The sequence below is a fragment of the Hypomesus transpacificus genome, chromosome 17, assembly GCF_021917145.1.
Source record: "Hypomesus transpacificus isolate Combined female chromosome 17, fHypTra1, whole genome shotgun sequence".
Lineage (NCBI taxonomy): Eukaryota > Metazoa > Chordata > Actinopteri > Osmeriformes > Osmeridae > Hypomesus > Hypomesus transpacificus.
This window is the reverse complement of record NC_061076.1, coordinates 11,143,402-11,162,082: the sequence shown is the minus strand read 5'-3', so window position 1 is coordinate 11,162,082 and position 18,681 is coordinate 11,143,402. Positions and strand designations below refer to the sequence as shown.

Below are 18,681 nucleotides of genomic sequence, written 5' to 3'. Positions count from 1 at the left end.
TAACGTTTTAAAGTAGCCTACTTAAATATATAATAAGTAGGCCTATGCCTAAGTCACCTAACACACAACTACAATAATTTAACAATAAATAACGGTAACACTATTAACAAGTAACAACAAAATAAATGTTGAGTTGGTATGCTAACTAAACCAGCTTCAAACTTTAGCATCTCTGGAACAAATTACCCATCTCAATTAAGGAGGCTGATACTGTTTCGACATTTAAAACTAGATTAAAAACGTTCTTGTTTAGTCAATTCTATGACTGTTAAAAGGAAGTTTGTGTGTACTTTCTATGTAAACCTGGGGTGTGTAAACCTGGTGTGTAAACCTGGGGTGTGTGCTTGCCTATGTGTGTATCACATGTCACTTTTAAATTGTCATTATAGCTTATGTTCACATTGCCCATCTAGATGTTACAAATAAAGTAAACCGGTTACTGTATCTTGTTACTATTATAGTTTTTATTACTAATTGGAGACAACGGGGGACTGGTTGTTTTCATCCTTATTCGTATAAGTATAACCTATGTTAGAGTTCTTTCCCCTGGAACAGATTTCATGTTCCAACCGAGGGGGGCTGTCGCTGTTTTGGTGTGTGGGGCTGCATCAAATACCCTTTTTAGCTCTGTTAAATTGCTGCACTAGTCCACACTTGACCGGTGGGGATCTTATTCTATCATGACTGTAACTGTTAGCTGCTCCTGGCATTCTCTAATCCCTGCTCTCCTCTCTCTGTCCCCCCCCCCCACACATTCCCTGTGGTGTGGGGGGTTGGAGCTGTCAGGACCTGCTTGGTCGTCGGTCTGCCAACGTTGGACCAGGTTGTCACCCGGAATCCAGTCTCCATGACGGCCAACAGCGAGTTTCCCGGTCCCATCCAACGTCTATTAAGGCGAACAATGGGTTTTGGTGTTTCAAAACCCATTGACACTGTATGACTATGTTTAGCTTGTGTTCTGCTCCTCTCTCCTACCAACCGTCTCTGGAGGAGGGGATCCCTCTCTGAATTGCTCCTCCCAAGGTTTCTTCCATTTTTTCTCCCAATGGGAGTTTTTCTGGGAGTTTTTCCTTGTCTTCCTTGAGGGTTTAGGTTGGTTGAGGGGCAGTTCTATGGGCGTATGTGAAGCCCTCTGTGACATGCTTGCGTGTAAAAAGGGCTATACAAATAAATTTGATTTGATTTGACATATGCAGATATTTGCCATATTTGCCTTCTCTGGCAAGATACAACACCTCTCCTGACTTATGACATGTCTTGCACAGGTGAAAACTTTCTCAAGTGGTGTCGAAGAGGCCTGTACACACAAGTATGAATTTGAAAGGGCAGACAAATGGGGGAGGCTGTCCCGGGACCAGATGTCCGCAAGCTGTCGAACACATTGCATCCCTCTGCTTTAAGAAGTATCCTGTGTGTCGCCGCATGTTTCAATAAATTCAATAACTTGCCCCTTTGCACGCAATCCTTTTGAAATATTTGTTGCATTTTGCGATGTCGGAATCCTTGACGGTGAAATACAGCCACACTTTCGACTTTTGTGTTGCTTTAGGCATTTTAAATGCATTAAAAGCTAGGTAGCTAACGATAGACTAGCAGAGCAAGTGTAATATGTTTACTAGCGATCATGTGCAGTGAATGGTTAATATGCTTTTACGTCCGTTTTGGAGCGACAGAGGGAAAATATGTGGAACCTAAATGAGGAACCAAAATTTGCGTTCTAATCCGCTCCAATTCCTACCGGTTGCATAGCAACCGGTTCCGTAGACTGACTGTCATTGGTTAAGACAAAGCATGCAAAAGTTCCATGGCTCTTCTTCATTAGCTCCTTGCATAGACCTGGCGCGCGTATGTGCGTGCGTGTTTACGTGTGTGCGTGTTTACGACCTCAACCCTGATTGAAACAGGATCTCCTGATGTTGTAAAAGCTCATTCACATAAGTGTCAACAAATGGTCACCAGACCTTGCGTCTCCACCTATAGTCTTTGTCACACAGTATATCCTTAAAACAACCAAAACCCCCCTCTTCTTAGTCCTCAGCTCCAAAATAAGAGTCTTGTATGTTTACACAGAATTTAGAGTTGGGGGTAGGCCTCTCTTTGCACCAGGGAATACTGAACACAGAATCATTCTTATACAGGATAACAGTTACACCTTCAATTTTTCCAACAGACCCCTGGAGAGGAGGGTTCGGCCGATTGTCGAACCTCGGATTGAAAAGGAACAATGCAGGTTCCGTTCTTGTCGTGGAACGGCCTGAGAGTATGCCCATCCGGTCTACATGTGTTTTGTGGATTGGAGAAGGAGTATAACCGGGTCCCCTGGGAGATACTCTGGGAGGTGCTACAGGAGTATAGGATGAGGGGGGCCCTTCTTAGGGCAATCCCTGTACACCCAAAGCAACAGCTGTGTCCGGGTCCTTGGCACAAAGTTGAGTTCGTTCCATGTGGCGGTTGGTCTGCTCCAGGGCTGCGCTTTGTTACCAATCCTGTTTGTGATATTCGTAGACAGGATATCAAGGCATAGTCAGGGTGGGGAAGGGTTGCGGTGTGGTGGGCTGGGGATTTCATCGATGCTTTTTGCGGAAGATGTGGTCTTCCTGTTTCATCGGTCTGTGACCGCTGCCACTCACTGGATCGTTTCGCAGTCAAGTGTGAAGCGGTTGGGATGAGGGTCAGCACCTCTAAATCTGAGGCCATGGTTCTCAGCAGGAAACCGATGGAGTGCTTACTCCAGGTAGGGAATGAGTTCTTATCCCAAGTGAAGCAGTTTCAAGTACTTCAGGGTCTTGTTCGTGAGTGAGGGGGAAATGGAGCGTGAGGTTGGCTGGAGAATCTGGGCAGCGGGGGCAGTATTGCATTTGCTGTATCGCACCATTGTCACAAAAAAGACAGCGAAGCCGGAAGCCAAAGCACTCAATCTAGCAGTCAATTTTCGTTCCTACCCTCACCTATGGTCATGAAAGTCATGACCGAAAGAACGAGGTCGCGAGTACAAGCGGCCGAAATGGTTTTCCTCGGGAGGGTGGCAGGCATCTCCCTTAGAGATAGGGTGAGGAACAGTCATCTGTGAGCAGCTCAGAGTAGAGCCGCTGCTCCTTTGCGTTGAAAGGAGCCAGTTGAGGTGGATTGGGCACCTGGTAAGGATACCCCCTGGGTGCCCCCCCAGGGAGGTGTTCCAGGCACGTCCAGCTGGGAGGAGGCCTCGGGGAAGACCCAGGACTAGGTGGAGAGATTATATCTCCACACTGGCCTGAGAACGCCTCAGGTTCCCCCATTCAGGGCTGGTCAATGTGGCTTGGGATAGGGAAATTCCCTATGCAGGAAATGCTGTCCCCACAACCCGAAACCAGATAAGCGGTTGACGATGGTTGGATGGATGAATGGACGTTAGAGAAGTACACAGAGCAACAGTTAAAGTCTCATTAGAGTATGGCTACCTCGTATCGGCAGTAGAGCAGCAGCAGGTTGCCAAATGTGACAGGGGGGAAAGGGATTTGCTGCAGAAGGAAGGCCAGCTTCTCAAAGCCCTCCGACGGCTTCTTATCCATGTTCATCAGCGCCTGGTTGTGCAGGGTCACCGGGTCCAGCTCCTGTCCATACATAGACATGTTCTATCTAACACCCACACACTATATACACAATACTTATGCATGCTTGCATGCGTGTAGCACTGATGTATCGAAGGTGTGACAGAGAATAACTTGCCACGTAGTAGGATAGCATCTTGCTGTATTATTTAAAAAACACACGCATAAGGCTGAGGATGATAGAGAAATGGGCGAGGTGACACACACATACACACACGGTACCTCGTCTGATCTGGGGGGCATGTCCGTCAATGCTTCTTGCGCGCCGTCATCTGCAGGGATTTCAATATCAGGACAAAGTCAGAGTCACGTTCAAAGTCAGACTGTGTTATTTGGTCAATCATAGTCTGTATATACTTTTCTTTATACAGTACATTTCAGCTTCCAATCTTGAAAATCCATTCCCAGTCCTGAAACTCTGCGTGCACAGTAGTTTGCCACTTCATTAAAACAAATTATACTTTGACGTTTCATTCCATATTTCTGGCTTACACTTGGTATTTCTATATACTCATAATTGAGCCTACTTCGTTGTCATTTGATGTAGCGTAGAGGGCACAGAGGAGCTGAATGAGGTCCTGTCTAACATCCTTCAACATATGTGGGGGTGGAGTGTCCTTGGGAGTGGAGGGTGGCCTTTGATCTTGGTGGTGATCAGCCACTCACTGTTTTTTAACTGGTACTCGATGGCGGCCTTCAGGTTGAAGCCCTCGATCAGGGCGGTCTCGTGAAGTCCCAGTGTGTTTCCCACACTCCTCACATCGATGCCCTCCGTGGTCATGCCCACACTCAGCTCTGAAGACGTATACACACACAGGTGCACCAGCCACACACATTTCCAGGTCACATGCAAGTACACGGGTCACACACACACTTATTCATAGGCCACAGAAACACACACCAGGCATGAAAACGGGTCAGGGGTGGACAAGGTGAGAAGGATATTACCCCTCTAAGGGGGTCTGGGTGCATGCTCCCTCATAAGAAAATTGTAAATATTCCATATTTTCAAGCATCAATCTGATGCGTTTTTAGATACTTTTTTGCCAACCTGGGGAGAGCTGGAGAAATGTAACTTAAGCCACGAGTCAAAAATTATTATGGCCTCCTTACTAAGTATCATGCAAGCCATTTCATGCCAGCCTGTCACTGGGTCTAACATTTACAGTATATGAGGCACAATGTGGTAATGGCACCACAATTGGCTTAATGCATAACCCCCACAAGAGATGGTGGACATGCTGTAACTTAACTTGTCTACTCTTCCATCATGATTGACAGCCAATACAAGTACCAGCGTACTTCAAGTCAAAATGCGTATCCGCTACACAAATTGCGTACAGGTTGGCAGGTCTGCTTATTGATAGAACAGCAGGGACGGACTGGAAGTAAAATAGGCCCTGGACTTTGATCCAGACCGGCCCACCAGAACCGGTCCCGTATACGCCAGCACAGCGAGCGCCCTGCTAACGCATGCATGCAAATTCTGTGATTGTTGTGATGCTAGTTAGGGACTTCGATGGTAAATGCGAGCGCGTGTAGCGGATAAACGGCAATTTTGGGGCTGATTTGAGCGTAAAATAGTTTTTGGAGCTTGAAACAAACATATATACGTGCATACGTTCGTTTGGAATTTTCCACCGGAGCTTTAGCTAGCTGGCTAACGTTGTGTTCTCTCCTGCTGTGTTCAATGACTCAATTCATCAAGCTGTAGCTAACGTTAGCTAAGTCTATGTCAACAGAGCTCCTGGGTAACTTAAATATACCAGAAAATATAAAAATGATTGAACCATCATTAACCAAATTCAGGTGGTCAGATGGTGGTCTGAACTGGTAATGCAAGGCCCTTCGCATTAATATTTTCGCGCACCCTTCTAACACGCGCACCTCCCCCCCCCCCCCCCCCAAAAAAAACAATTTGTCATCGAATCTACATGATTCACGTAGGTCACCTATTTTGGTTTCAAAATGGCGAATTTCGCCGAAAGGTGAGGAATTTTCATATCTGACACAAAGGTCTTGCACACACACACGAAGGAGTCAGACAACACATAGATCGACAGATATAAGGAGAGGATACCCGCATAACACAATCCATCCCTCTAAAACAAGACTAAAGATGGCCGCTGCTTTTACCCGGGTGCTCCCTTATCCCACGCTCTATGATCTCACTGATGTACTTGAGAGCCTGAGCATACTGCTTCATGCTGTAGTAGCACAATCCGATGTTGTAGGAGAGGTCTGGGACAGACGGGGGAGAGACGAAAAGGAAGAGAGAGAGACAGACAAAGACATCAAGAGAGGAATAAGAGTTATTTTTACCATCATCCAAGTGGACTTGTGTTCTATGTGAAACGGTCGCGGATGCGTTGTCTTGCATTACAAATGGTGCTTTTGTTTCAATCCATCAATTGTGTGTCTGTGTATGTGGTTACCTGGTTGGTAGCCCAGCACCTGCATGGCAGACATGAACTTCTTGCAGGCCTCCTTGTACTCGCCCTCCTGGTAGAGCAGACAGCCCATGTCCACATCATAGTCTGGGTCATCCTGGGGAAGCTGTTCCACCAGCGTCTGGAACAGACGAGGGGATGGGAAAACTGAGACAGAAGAATACGCTGGAAGTTCTGCAGACCTTTCGTTTTCTTTCTTTTCTTAATCCATCATTTCATTAGTGTGTCCTGTCTACTATGTTCGACCAACCCTTTCTCACTTTTCTGGCAAATGGAGAGTACACCTGTTTTCATTTAAGCTTTATAATGTGATGCATTGAACAGTACAGTGAGGGGAAAATGTATTTGATCCCCTGCTGATTTTGTAGGATTGCCCAGTAGCAAAGAAATTATCTAACCCTAACCCTATCTATAATTTTAATGGTAAGTTTATTAGAACAATGAGAGACAGAATAACAAAAAAAAAGGAGTAGTAGGGTTGAGGATACAGGCAATGACAGCTATCATCACCAGTCTTGCCCTGGAGAGGCTTTGGCGCAGAGGAAAAAAGAGGCCTTACACCATGAAACCACGGGGAGTGAAGATCCATAAGCAGGGCTTGAAATTAACTTTTTTACTTGGTAGCATTGGTGCTCCCAACTTTTAGAAGTTAGGAGCACTAGCAAAACTTTAAATTATCCTTAAAAATGTTGGGGCATAAATAGATTCTGAGCCCCTCGCTACCTGAATCGTACTGTACTAATGAAGCTTAGCGCAAGTTCAGTCAGGCAAGACCGATCCCTGCACTCGGGCATACTCAATAATGTTTCACTAATTACTCCCCCCGCTAAGAACACTCTGTCATCTGGGTTTCAGTTCGATTAGCGCTACCATCTATCAATCAACGCTGTCAAATCTTCCTTGTTGCTGTCAGCCTATCACAATGATCCCGTGCCTTTAAATACGATTCTCTCCCTGTTAAGTTTGTCCATGCTATAAGTGCACCACCCTCCACCTCCCCGTCACCACCCGGTGCCTTGTCTCTGTTCTTCAACGCCTTGTTCAACTCATTCTTCTTAGGATGTTGGGCAGATGCCCTTTTATCAATAATTCCCCATGAGGTCTAAGCTCCAAACACCGTTCTCTGTACGTCGCTAACTCAGTTAGCTGGATTTGATTGTTGACGATTTGTCATGATCTTGGATTGTTCGGTTCTTCGAAGCTCATCCTGGACTTGCTGTCATAGTAACAGGTCCTTAAGCTTGAACCTGCTTGGGAGCAGGTTTATTTTATGTAAACAGGATTTGATTGTGGCTTTACTATGGAGCTAGAAAGCTGACAAAATTATCTGAATTTGAATATGAAATATTTGAGTGTCGAATTTCAAAAAACTGAAATATTTTGCTATTGGATATATCATATCCGAATTATTTGTATCAAAATTTTAAGAAATTGAATTATTTTGATCGAGAAATACACATTTCTGACATTCAGATTGCGGGAATTCAGGTTATTGAAATTCAGGTTGCTGAATAATCATTCAATAAGCATAATTTAATATTAATCGCACATTGCGTGATAGATAGATCCAATTAGCACAGCCACACAGGCTACTAGAGTAAGTAAGCAAGTAAGACTTTATTTATATAGCACATTTCATACAAGAATTGTAGCTCAAGGTGCTTTACATGAAATCAATAAAAACAATAAAACATATATATTATCAATACAAGTGATAAAAGTTATAATTAAAATAGCAACAATATAACTAATAAAACCCTTCTGAGATCAAATTACTTAAATGCTTCGGTAAAAAGGTAGGTTTTAAGCTGTCTTTAAAAAATGTCTAGCGTGTTTGCTTCCCTAATATTTATGGTTAATTTGTTCCCTAGTTTTGGGGCATAATTAGTAAAGGCCGAATCACCAATCTTGTTATGACTGCTTCTGGTGACCTCTAATAGGCCTGCATTTGATGATCGCATTGTTCTAGCTGGTGTGTAGTTTATAAGGGAGTTAGCAATGCAGCTAGGTCCTTGTCCGTGTCGAGCTTTGTATGTGAGAAAAAGGACCTTAAAGTCAATTCTGAAGGTAACAGGGAGCCTGTGTAAAGTAGCTAGGACAGGACTAATGTGTTATCTCCTTTTAGTTTTGGTTAATAATCTAGCTTCAGAATTTTGAATGAGCTGTAGTCTTTCAGTGGTTTTCTTGGGAAGACCAGTGAAAAGTGTGTTACAGTAGTCCAGCCGGCTGGATATAAAAGCATGAATTAACTTCTCTGCATCATTTTGGTTTATGAATGGTCGTACCTTTGCTATATTCCTCAGGTGAAAAAAGCTGTTTTGGTCACTTTATTTACGTGAGAGTTGAAATTCAAATCTGAGTTCAGGATTACACCGAGACTCGTCACCTCTGGTTTAAGACAGGGGGTTAAGCTTCCTAGATTCTTAGTAAGCATCTCTCTTTTGGATTTGGGGCCACTTAGTAGGACTTCGGTTTTGTCTTCATTTAATTTAAGAAAGTTATCATTCATCCATTTGTTTATTGCCAACAGGCAGTTGGTAATGGAATTGATGGCCGTTGCATTGTCGGGTTCAGTGAATATATATAGTTGTGTGTCATCCGCATAGCTATGGAAATCTATGTTATGTTCTCTGATTATATCACCGAGCGGTAACATATAAAGAGAAAAAAGTAATGGACCTAAGCAACTTCCTTGAGCAACCCCGTAGCAGTTCTCATGTTTCTTGGACCTATGGTCTCCTAAACTAACATAAAACGTCCTTCCTGTGATATATGATTTTATCCAGTTCAATACACTATCCGTGATCCAGTCTATTAATTTGGATGTTGTGATCAATGGTATCAAATGCTGTACTGAGATCTAGCAGGATAAGGATAGAGACTTTATTTGCATCAGAATTTAGTCTGAGGTCGCTAATCATTTTGGTGAAAGTAGTTTCAGTACTGTGATATTTCCTGAAACCTGACTGCGAGACTTCCAGGATGTTATTTTCTTCAAGAAAATAATTTAATTGGACTAAAACTATCTTTTCCAGTACTTCACTAATAAATTGAAGTTTTGATATTGGTCTGTAATTTGCAAGTAGACTGTTATCCAATTTGGGTTTTCTTTAATAGGGGCTTTACAACAGCTGTTTTGAAGGCATCTGGGAAGACCTCAGTTCTAAGGGATGTGTTTATAATCTCTTGCACCGGACCTGAGACACTATCAAACACTCGCTTAAAGAATGTTGTGGGTATAGGATCAATATCTGAGGTTGTGGAGTTAGATTCACTGACAATTTTTGAAAGTTCACTAAGTGTGATACAGGTAAATATGCTCATGGTTAGGTTGCAGAATCTACTGATGTCAGTTTCAACCCCACTATTAATAATACTAGCTCTGATCAAAGTTATTTTGTTCTTGGAGAACAGAGCAAGCTCTTCACATTTAACTGCTGAGGATGGGGGTGGGACAGGGACAGTGTTTAGCAGCTGGTAAATGGTGGAGAAAAGAACTCTGGAGTTTCTGGCTTTTTCTGTAATACTGTTGGAGAAATATTCTCTCCTTGCTAGACGGATGGTTTTGTTATAGGTGGTTATTGTATCTTTGTAGATATTGTAGTGAATAGTGATCTTTGTTTTCCTCCATTTTCTCTCTACTGCACGGCATTTTCTTTTCGTTTCACTAAAATCTTTATTTCTCAGCCATGGGGAGGTTCTGCTTGTGCACTTCTTTTTGGTTTTCAGTGGTGCAACAGAGTCTAACACAGATAATAGTGCATCATTGAGGTTCTCTACCATTTCATTCAGAGAGCAATCATGATTAGTTGGCTCATATAGAGCAAATTGTTCTGAAAATTTCATCATAGCTGTATCGTCTAAATTTCTTCTTTGGACTAAGAAATCTTTTGTGTTTTTGTTAGGATAATTTCCACATAAAAAAGTATACAATGATGGTCTGAGAGGGGTAGATCAGTTATCGAAATATTATTTATATTTAGTCAAGTTGTTATCACTAGATCTAGTGTGTTTCCATGCTGGTGTGTTGGGTCTGTTATGTGTTGAGTTAGATCGAACCTGTCGAGGAGATTTAAGAGCTCAATAGTTCTTGGGTCTGCTTTTTTATTTACTTGGATATTTAAGTCTCCGTTTAAAACTACTTTGTCATATATTGTGACACATAGTGATAATAGTAAAGAGATTTATTGTATGAATATTGGCGAGTGCTTGGGTGGCCGATATATAATAACAAAAAGTATTGATTCGGTTTTGAGCTTTATAGCAAGATATTCATATGATGTGAATTCACCTAGCTCAGTAATTTTGAACAACAGTTTAGAGAAAATAGCTGCGACTCCTCCACCTTTTTTTGATTTCCTAGAAACTTGGTGAAAGCTGTAATCGGGCGGACACGCTTCTATCAAAGTTGCTGTTGCCGTGTCATTGTTTAGCCAGGTTTCTGTTAGACAGATGCAGTCTAAGTTGTTTTCTTTGATCAGATCATTAACTAGAAATGTTTTGTTATTTAGTGATCTAACATTTAGAAGGGCCAGTTTCATCTGTGGGGTAAGAACAGATAAAACAGGGGTTCATAAATCTGTTGGAAGAATATGGATAGTTCTGTGACTTCTAACACTAGTTTCAGGTTTGTAACCATGCATTTTACCATGCCGATTTCTGTTTGTGATGATGACCGGTATGTCTAATGAAATAGCATGGTGGCTGTCCTAGCGTAGCTTTTCTTTGGGAAAGTCTATGTCACTGAGCTGTTCCATCACAAGGGAATTCATCTGGGGGGTGCAGATCTGTGCAGGGCCCATGTCCTTGCAGGAGGCTGTTTGAATGTTCTGTTCTGTTCCATGGGAGGTTGTTTGGGATGCGTCAGTCAGCTTAGACACAACAGGGATAGGGAGAGAAACTTGATTTGTGGTCGGGAGCACGTGACTGATGTTTGCTGTTAGTAGTCGAGATCCTCTACGGTTTGGGTGGAGTCTGTCAGCTTGAAAACGGTCTGCACAGTTCCAGAACACATTGAAATTATCGATAAATCTCAGTTTGTGTGCCAGACAGACAGATGCCAACCATGTGTTGAAAGATAGTAGTCAACTGAAGGCTTCTTTTCCTTTGCGAAAGCATGCAATCAGTCCACTGATGAATACATCTTGATATCTGTTGAGTGTGTTCAGTAGCTGGGTGAAATGTTTCTCAGGTATCTCAGTGCCAGTTTTCTTGTGTAGGATATCAAAGGAGCAAGTGTATGATAATCTTAGGGTTGTTTGGTTTATTGTTGAGGATTGTTTGTACCTCTGACGACAGTTCCTCGACAGATGTGTTGCTAAGACAAATATTTTCTGTCTTTGCCAGTTTAGCATGTGCTGTCATGGCATCTCCAATCAAGATAGTGGCCATATGTGGTGTTGTATTTGCATTTCTAACGTTTGCCTTATCAGTAGCTGCGGAGACAGTTCTTAGCTTATTTGGGTTAGCAATGATAGGACCTTGTGCTAGACCAAGGTCAGCCACTGTGTCAGTGCTAGGAGTAGATTCTATAGTGCTAGCAGAGTTAGCTCCTTTAAGTGCTGATGGGCTGTGGGTAGTCTTAGCATACCTTGGATCTTGATAATCCTGTGGTATTGTTGTCTGATTAGGCTTGATAGGGGGTTGAACAGCGCCCCGAGTGGTCCGAGAGGGGCTTGTAGTGAAATGGGGGACTCCCGGTCGCAGCAGACGATGATGTGTTGGATTTGCATGTGTGTAGTCGCGACCATCATAGTGTGTCGGCGATCTGGACCCTTCATGTTTGTAAGCTGCGTGGCTAGCACTCCTGTGCCTCTTCGCCTTGGATTCCAAACACAAGGGAGAGAAAGTTCCCAGTGGTTCTAATCTGTTTCTGAGTGGGACAGGAGGAGAGGTGATGTGGGAAGAGTTTCTGCCTCGCTTTTTATCCTTGGTGACAGTCCCATCTCCGATGAAAGTAGAAGCGGCGCTGGTCCTCTTTGGTTTAGCGCCGAGAGCAGGCCATGACTCATCCGGTCCAACGGCCGGTGGAAAGGAAGCTGGTTCCAAGAGTGGCTCATAAGCCGGTAGCTTAGCCTCTGGGCTAGGTAGCATGGAATCTATAAAGTCTTCAGTTTCTCTGATATCTAAGAGGGTTCTGACTCTTAGCTCCAGTTCAACTATCCTCTGAGTAAGTTGTTTGCAGTCTTTGCAAGCCATAGTTCTACAGGGAACAAGCTTTAGCTTTGCTTGCCTGTGGTCAGTCTGGGAGAGTAGCCCAAAATACTTCTGCTCTCCTTGGGCTTCAGTCCCTCAGGTTGTTCCTTTTAGTGGTTGTAGTCAATCCACTTTGCCCCAATCAGAAGTATTTGATTTTGAGTAATATCATCAAAAACTATCCAAATGATTGTATCAGAGCATTTCTCCGTGAATGACTAGACAATAGGATAGAAGCCAAGCAGGGAAGGTCAAGGGGAGGAGAGGGAAAGAAAATGCGACTGTCTTTGTTGAGAGCCAAAAGAAAGTACTATAGCTTACTTTTTGAGAGATAGCCAATTGGCTTTCTCGTGAGGGTGTCATTTACATCATTAATTAGTTGGAACCACATTTAATTATTATATGACATTAGATGATAAACAAAGTAATTATAAAATTAAGAAAATACAAAGACTAATAGCCTACTGTAATACACGATAAAACATCTAACGTGGTCACTACATGTAATTAGGCCGAATCCCAATACTCCCCCTTACCCCTTCCCCTTACCCCTTCCCCTTAGTTTTGCACGTTCCCGTGATAGCTAGTGGTGTCCGAATACTCTTTTGGAGCTAGGGGAAGGGCTAAGACTAAGGGCTATACACCCCTTAAAACAAGTAAGATCGGGAGCTTACTTGAAACCTAGGGCTATGTGAAAACTGCGCGACCGGCAACAATGGCGACCAAATCATCCAGAGAGTCCGATAAATGTTATATTATCGGCTTAATTAATTGATAAAAAAATTATGACAGTCTTGTTTTGTGTTATATACAGTCATGAACATATATATTTGCAACCATTTTCCTAATTGAAACGTTTCTAAAAATCGCTAGTTTGGTACGTTAATGTTACAGTTCTGAATTGCACAACAGTCCCGCATTTCTTTGACTAGCATGTCTACAGTTCTAAGTAAACTCCATTAGCGGCGAATTTCATTTAATATCAGTGCATAACGCTACTTGCTTTGGAGATATCGATACGTGCTAGATGACGTCCCTGTAACCAAGTGGTGTCCCATTTCCTAGGGCTATGTAGCCCTTACCCCTTACTTTCGAGGGCCATGGGGAAGGGGTAAGTTAAGGGGAAGGGGTAAGGGGGAATATTGGGATTCGGCCTTAGTCTGCTACTTTTTGCCAGCCCTTTCCTGGATTTCGCAGACTTTGAGGTGTTCCCTGCAGTTTGGTTAAATCTTCCAATTTGGAGTAGCCTTCGGGCAAGCTCTTGCTATGTTGCGGAAAACACAGGGGGCTCTTTTTGGCCATGGTGAGCAGCTATAGACTTATGTGAGAAGCCAATAGCAGCGTTGCTGATCAAGGTTTCTACTATTGATACATACCCCCTTTTAGACCAACGCATAACTCAATCCAGCTACACTAATCATAAACAACAAGGGTGTTGGAAGAACCGAATTAGCCAGATCATGATTAGCAAGATAATGTCATTTTGGATGTGTCATTTGATCACGGATGTAATAAGCAACGTACGGAGAACGGGCCCCAGGTCTCTCCGGATTGAACTAGTGCTAGAGCTTCTTCCAATCAGGCATATTTCTCTTCTATGAGATTTTATTTTACTCATCTACAAATAAAAAATAAAAACATTTTAACACTTTTTTACCTAGCTTAAATAAATTGTACTGAAGTAACTTTACCAGTATTTTCATTGAGTTCGCTATAGTCTAGCTAGTTGAGTAGCCTACAGTACAGTGATAGCTCTAGCTAAAGTTACTATACTAGCTCTATTCACGAATAATGAAATATAATTAGTTGGCCATCAACATCACAAACATTACATTGCGAATATACATTCAAACAGTAAAATATAGCTAACTTCACATTAGCTATCTAGTTTAATGTAAATTTTTACTTGCACTATCTGGAGGTTCTATACTCCGCCCTGTTTGTCACTGCCAGGCTGAGCTGAGAGTACAAAGTGCTCCACTGTACATTTGCTGTTGTTTATTAGGTTGTCATGAGTTTGTGAGTGATTGACGTCCTGTCACTGTTCAGTTGCTCATCCTCCAAGCTGAGAGAGCAGCAGAAGACAATTAGTTTGAGTTCCGTGGAGCGGACAGTTTGTGATATTTCATAGAATTCTGAAGCAGCGATGGCAATGATTTTGTAGCAGCGGGGCGCCGCTGCAAAATGCATGGAAACACAATTTTCCATCTGAGTTCCTGGTGAGTAGGTACTTATTGTAATTAGCTTGTAACATTCCATGTTACAGGAGATTCAATCTCATGATGAGGTGATCCCTGACCTGGCCCTCCGAGAGAGGAGCGTGAAGCGAGGTACTCAAGTCTGACTGACAGCTAAGGAAAAATTACAAGGACAGGACATGACAGAGCTTTCTACTTTGATATAGGCTAAAAAGAGCCTACAAAACGTAGTATGTTGTAGTAACAGTTACAAAAGGAGAGGGACAATATGAAAAGAAAGAAAAGAAGAGGAGAGGAGAAAACAATGTCTCCAAATAAAAGGATACATAAAAAAAGAAGAGGGGAGGGAAAGGGTAATATACAGTAATCTATAATGTAAAGATTGAGTAATGCAAGTAGATTATTAGTAACTTGAAACGTTTTACCTTTGCTCCAGAGTACTCCTCCTCACCATATTTGATGGCTGCTTGCAGTTTAATCATCTGGGTGCCAGATGAATAGAATTTGGGTAGGAAAAAAAGAAAGAAGAAGACATAAGAGGAATAAAAAAGATAACTTACTCCATCATTACAGCAATAACAAAACGGCAGTTGTTATATCAATAACAATAATTACTCTTTATGTACAGGTGTGTTTTAAGACCTACATTACCTTAGTATGGCTGTTGGGGTTGTCCAGGAGGAAGGTGGCCTTCATTGCCTCTGGGTATGCACAGGCCCCATACAGAGACTGGGCGTAGTACAGTTTGTATTCCTCCACCTCGGGGTGCAGTTGGGTCAGCTGCTCGTAGCACTCCACCGCATTGGTGAACTCCTGCATGTGATAGTAGCAGTAACCCAGCAGAGACAAGGCTACCCTGGACTGGGAAAACACATGGTTTATGCAACTACACTCACTCAAGAGTGTCTTTATACTTTCAGTAAAGTTGTTTAAAAGTTTAAAGAATGCTTCCACAGGGCTCTAGACTGCAACATGTGCGAGCTATGGAGAACAGTGTTAATTTCGTCGACGAAAACTATGACGAAAAATGTTCGTTAACAAACTTTTTCTCATGACTAAAACGAGACTAAGACGTGACGAAAACGGATCTTTGAAAAGAAAAACTGACCAAATATATTATTACTTTTGTTAACGAGACGAGACAAAAATGTTGGTGGTTGACGAAGTCACAATACTTTTTTTCTCCAAGAATTTTATAGTTAGATAGATTCCTCCTCTGTTTCTTAAGCGCGCTCTCATCTCTACTGCTGTCAGTGGCCGATTCTCGTCTCTCGGCCAAGTTTCACGCGAGTTAAAGGCGTGTTCGGGCGAGTGTTATCAACCTATGCAATTGGCAAGATATGTTGCGTTGCTATAAAGTACACAGGCAGCATGGCTAATTTAGGTAGTCACCTGAAGAGGCTACATGGTATTTGTGTGGAGACATCTGCCTCCCCCTCGGATTCAGCTATGGCTACAGTCAGTGGCTAGCTCTACCGGTACCCCTTGCAAGAATAGGAATTCTATATTCTCCGAGAAACAAATCCCTGTTGTGTACTACAAAGTAATACGAGAGATAGCTGAGTCATAAAGAAAAACCTTAAAGTAGGACATGAGTTCAATTTAGTGCGTGGTGTTAAATGAGTGTTTACAGCAGCTTGACTGCCAGTAATAGTTGACCCTTTTTTACATTCAGAGAACACATACAACAGGAAAGAAGGACTGGTTTAAGGCAAGGTCCAGGCCTGATGTTATTTTATCTTTTGTCAGAGACTTTGTTTAATATGTGAATTAAAACTTTCCCTTTTTTAGTTAATTGATGATTTGCTGTCTGACAAAGAAATATATCATTATGTACCATATTAAATTGCATAGCATTATATTCTTTTACATTGCATCTTATTGAATCACATCTTGTCAAATCGCACTGCATCGCAATAGGGGTGAATCGTATCGTATCGCATTAGTAGTTGCTTTTATGTATCTTTAATGTATCGGATCATTGGCAGTGCATCGAGATGTGTATTGCATCGTCCTCAGTGATGGAGATGCACATCCCTACTGAGAATGGGAAAAAGGAGTTTAATATGGCTATTAAATGTGACTAAAACTAGACTAAAACTTGACTTAAATGTAATTAGTTTTCGTCGACTAAAATGTTTTGAGTTTTCGTCGACGAAAACTAGACTAAAACTAAGAAGGATTAAAATGACTAAATGTGACTAAAACTAATAAGCATTTTCGTCTAAAGACTAAGGCCGAATCCTAATACTCCCCCTTACCCCTTCCCCTTACCCCTTTCCCTTAGTTTTGCGCGTTCCCGTGAGAGCTAGTGGTGTCCCAATACTCTTTTGGAGCTAGGGGAAGGGCTAAGACTAAGGACTATACACCCCTTAAAACCAAGTAAGATCGGGAGCTTACTTGAAACCTAGAGCTATGTGAAAACTGCGCGACCGGCAACAATGGCGACCAAATCATCCAGAGAGTCCGATAAATGTTATATTATCGGCTTAATTAATTGATAAAAAAATTATGACAGTCTTGTTTTGTGTTATATACAGTCATGAACATATATATTTGCAACCATTTTCCTAATTAAAACGTTTCTAAAAATCTCTAGTTTGGTATGTTAATGTTACAGTTCTGAATTGCACAACAGTCCCGCATTTCTTTGACTAGCATGTCTACAGTTCTAAGTAAACTCCATTAGCAGCGAATTTCGTTTAATATCAGTGCATAACGCTACTTGCTTTGGAGATATCGATACGTGCTAGATGACGTACCTGTAACCAAGTGGCGTTCCATTTCCTAGGACTATGTAGCCCTTACCCCTTACTTTCGAGGGCCATGGGGAAGGGGTAAGGGGGAGTATTGGGATTTGGCCTAAGACTAAATCAAAAATAGCTGCCAAAAATAACACTGGTGGAGAAATGAAAACATGTCGCATCAACACCGTCAGGGTATATTTCGGCAGATTGTAATCCTAAATCAAATATTTGAGCTCTGCTCTACCAATTGAGGCATGGCAATTCGCGAGACACACCTACAAGTGTTTTCGTTGGCCAATTCCGATCACAAACTTGGCAAAGGTTTACATTTAGTCATTTACCAGACGCTCTTATCCGGGGCGACTTACAGTAAGTACAGGGACATTCTCCCCGAAGCAAGTAGGGTGAAGTGCCTTGCCCAAGGACACAACGTCATTTGGCACGGCTAGGAATCAAACCAACAACCTTCTTATTAATAGCCCGACTCCCTAACCGCTCAGCCATCTGACCCCCTACAGTTGATACCAAGTCTCCACCCCTCGCAACTCGGCTTGAAGTGGATGTTGGTGGTACTGCCTTTCTGATTAAGTACCCAGCTTTTCCGGTCAATTTTTTTCTACTAACTCTAGTCAACATATCCAAAACTTTGTCCCCCCAAAAAAAATACTAAATATATTCTCGAACCTCGAACCTGGCTACTAGTTTTTTCATAGAATCATTTTTGCTCAAATCCAACATGGGTAAACTAGCACCCCATTTACTTGCTTACGCCAAGAAAGGTTTCTGGGAACTGTGCTCGCGGATACGAACAGGGCACAAGCACAAAGGGGAACATTAGCGAATCGCCAATTTACCTGGAGATGACTGAGCACAGGGAGAAAGGGCTTGATAATCTACATTTGACTGTCCTGTTGTAGCCAGTTTTGCAAATAGTTGGCACACATACATGAAATGTTGTTCGTAGAGTTTATTCCTGTTATTTTAAAGCAGATTAAAAAAATATCTAGCTGCAAGCAGCGATGCGGGTTCCTCCGCAAAATGGCAAAATATTATTACAATTTACATTGTAGAAGGTCAAGAGTTGGACAACAAGGGAGCAAAAATACTTAACGTTTGGCCAACAACAACAGGCTGAATGGAGACCTTTTCTTATTAGGGTTCCTACGGTAGGAGGAACGCTATTGTTATTGGTGGTATTATTAGGGGCAAGCAGCGAAGCTGCGAGGCACCTATTGTTATTGTTAGTATTATTAGGATTCTTCCGTCAGGAGGGAACCTATTGTTATTGTTAGTATTATTATTATTCTTGTACCATGGAAGTCAATGGCAGCCCCTAGAACCCTTCGACAACTTTTTGAGAAATTTGGCACACTCATTAAGGACATTTACTTCTATACTTACACCGAGTTTCATGTCTCCCATTAGACCACTCTAGCGCCACCAATGGGTTAAAGTTGGACTTGTGTTTGCACAGGCAACTTTTGAACCGTATGACCCATTTTCA

The 18,681-nt window shown here is 42.3% G+C and overlaps 1 protein-coding gene across 3 annotated transcripts in view; it reads right to left on the bottom strand.

Annotated features, from left to right (window-relative positions):
• Positions 1-18,681, bottom strand: part of flr (fleer) — a 76,953-nt gene that overhangs the window by 35,990 nt on the left and 22,282 nt on the right. For all 3 annotated transcript variants that reach the window (XR_006957339.1, XM_047037368.1, XM_047037369.1), the window contains exons 3-9: positions 15,082-15,291; positions 14,856-14,912; positions 6,023-6,158; positions 5,724-5,828; positions 4,254-4,382; positions 3,810-3,859; positions 3,438-3,590 (exon numbers count right to left, since the gene is read on the bottom strand). Coding sequence is in view for 2 of the 3 variants with exons in the window: in XM_047037368.1 (XP_046893324.1) it covers positions 3,438-3,590; positions 3,810-3,859; positions 4,254-4,382; positions 5,724-5,828; positions 6,023-6,158; positions 14,856-14,912; positions 15,082-15,291 (840 nt within the window). In the remaining variant the exon portion in view is untranslated. The remainder of the gene's footprint in view (positions 1-3,437; positions 3,591-3,809; positions 3,860-4,253; positions 4,383-5,723; positions 5,829-6,022; positions 6,159-14,855; positions 14,913-15,081; positions 15,292-18,681) is intronic.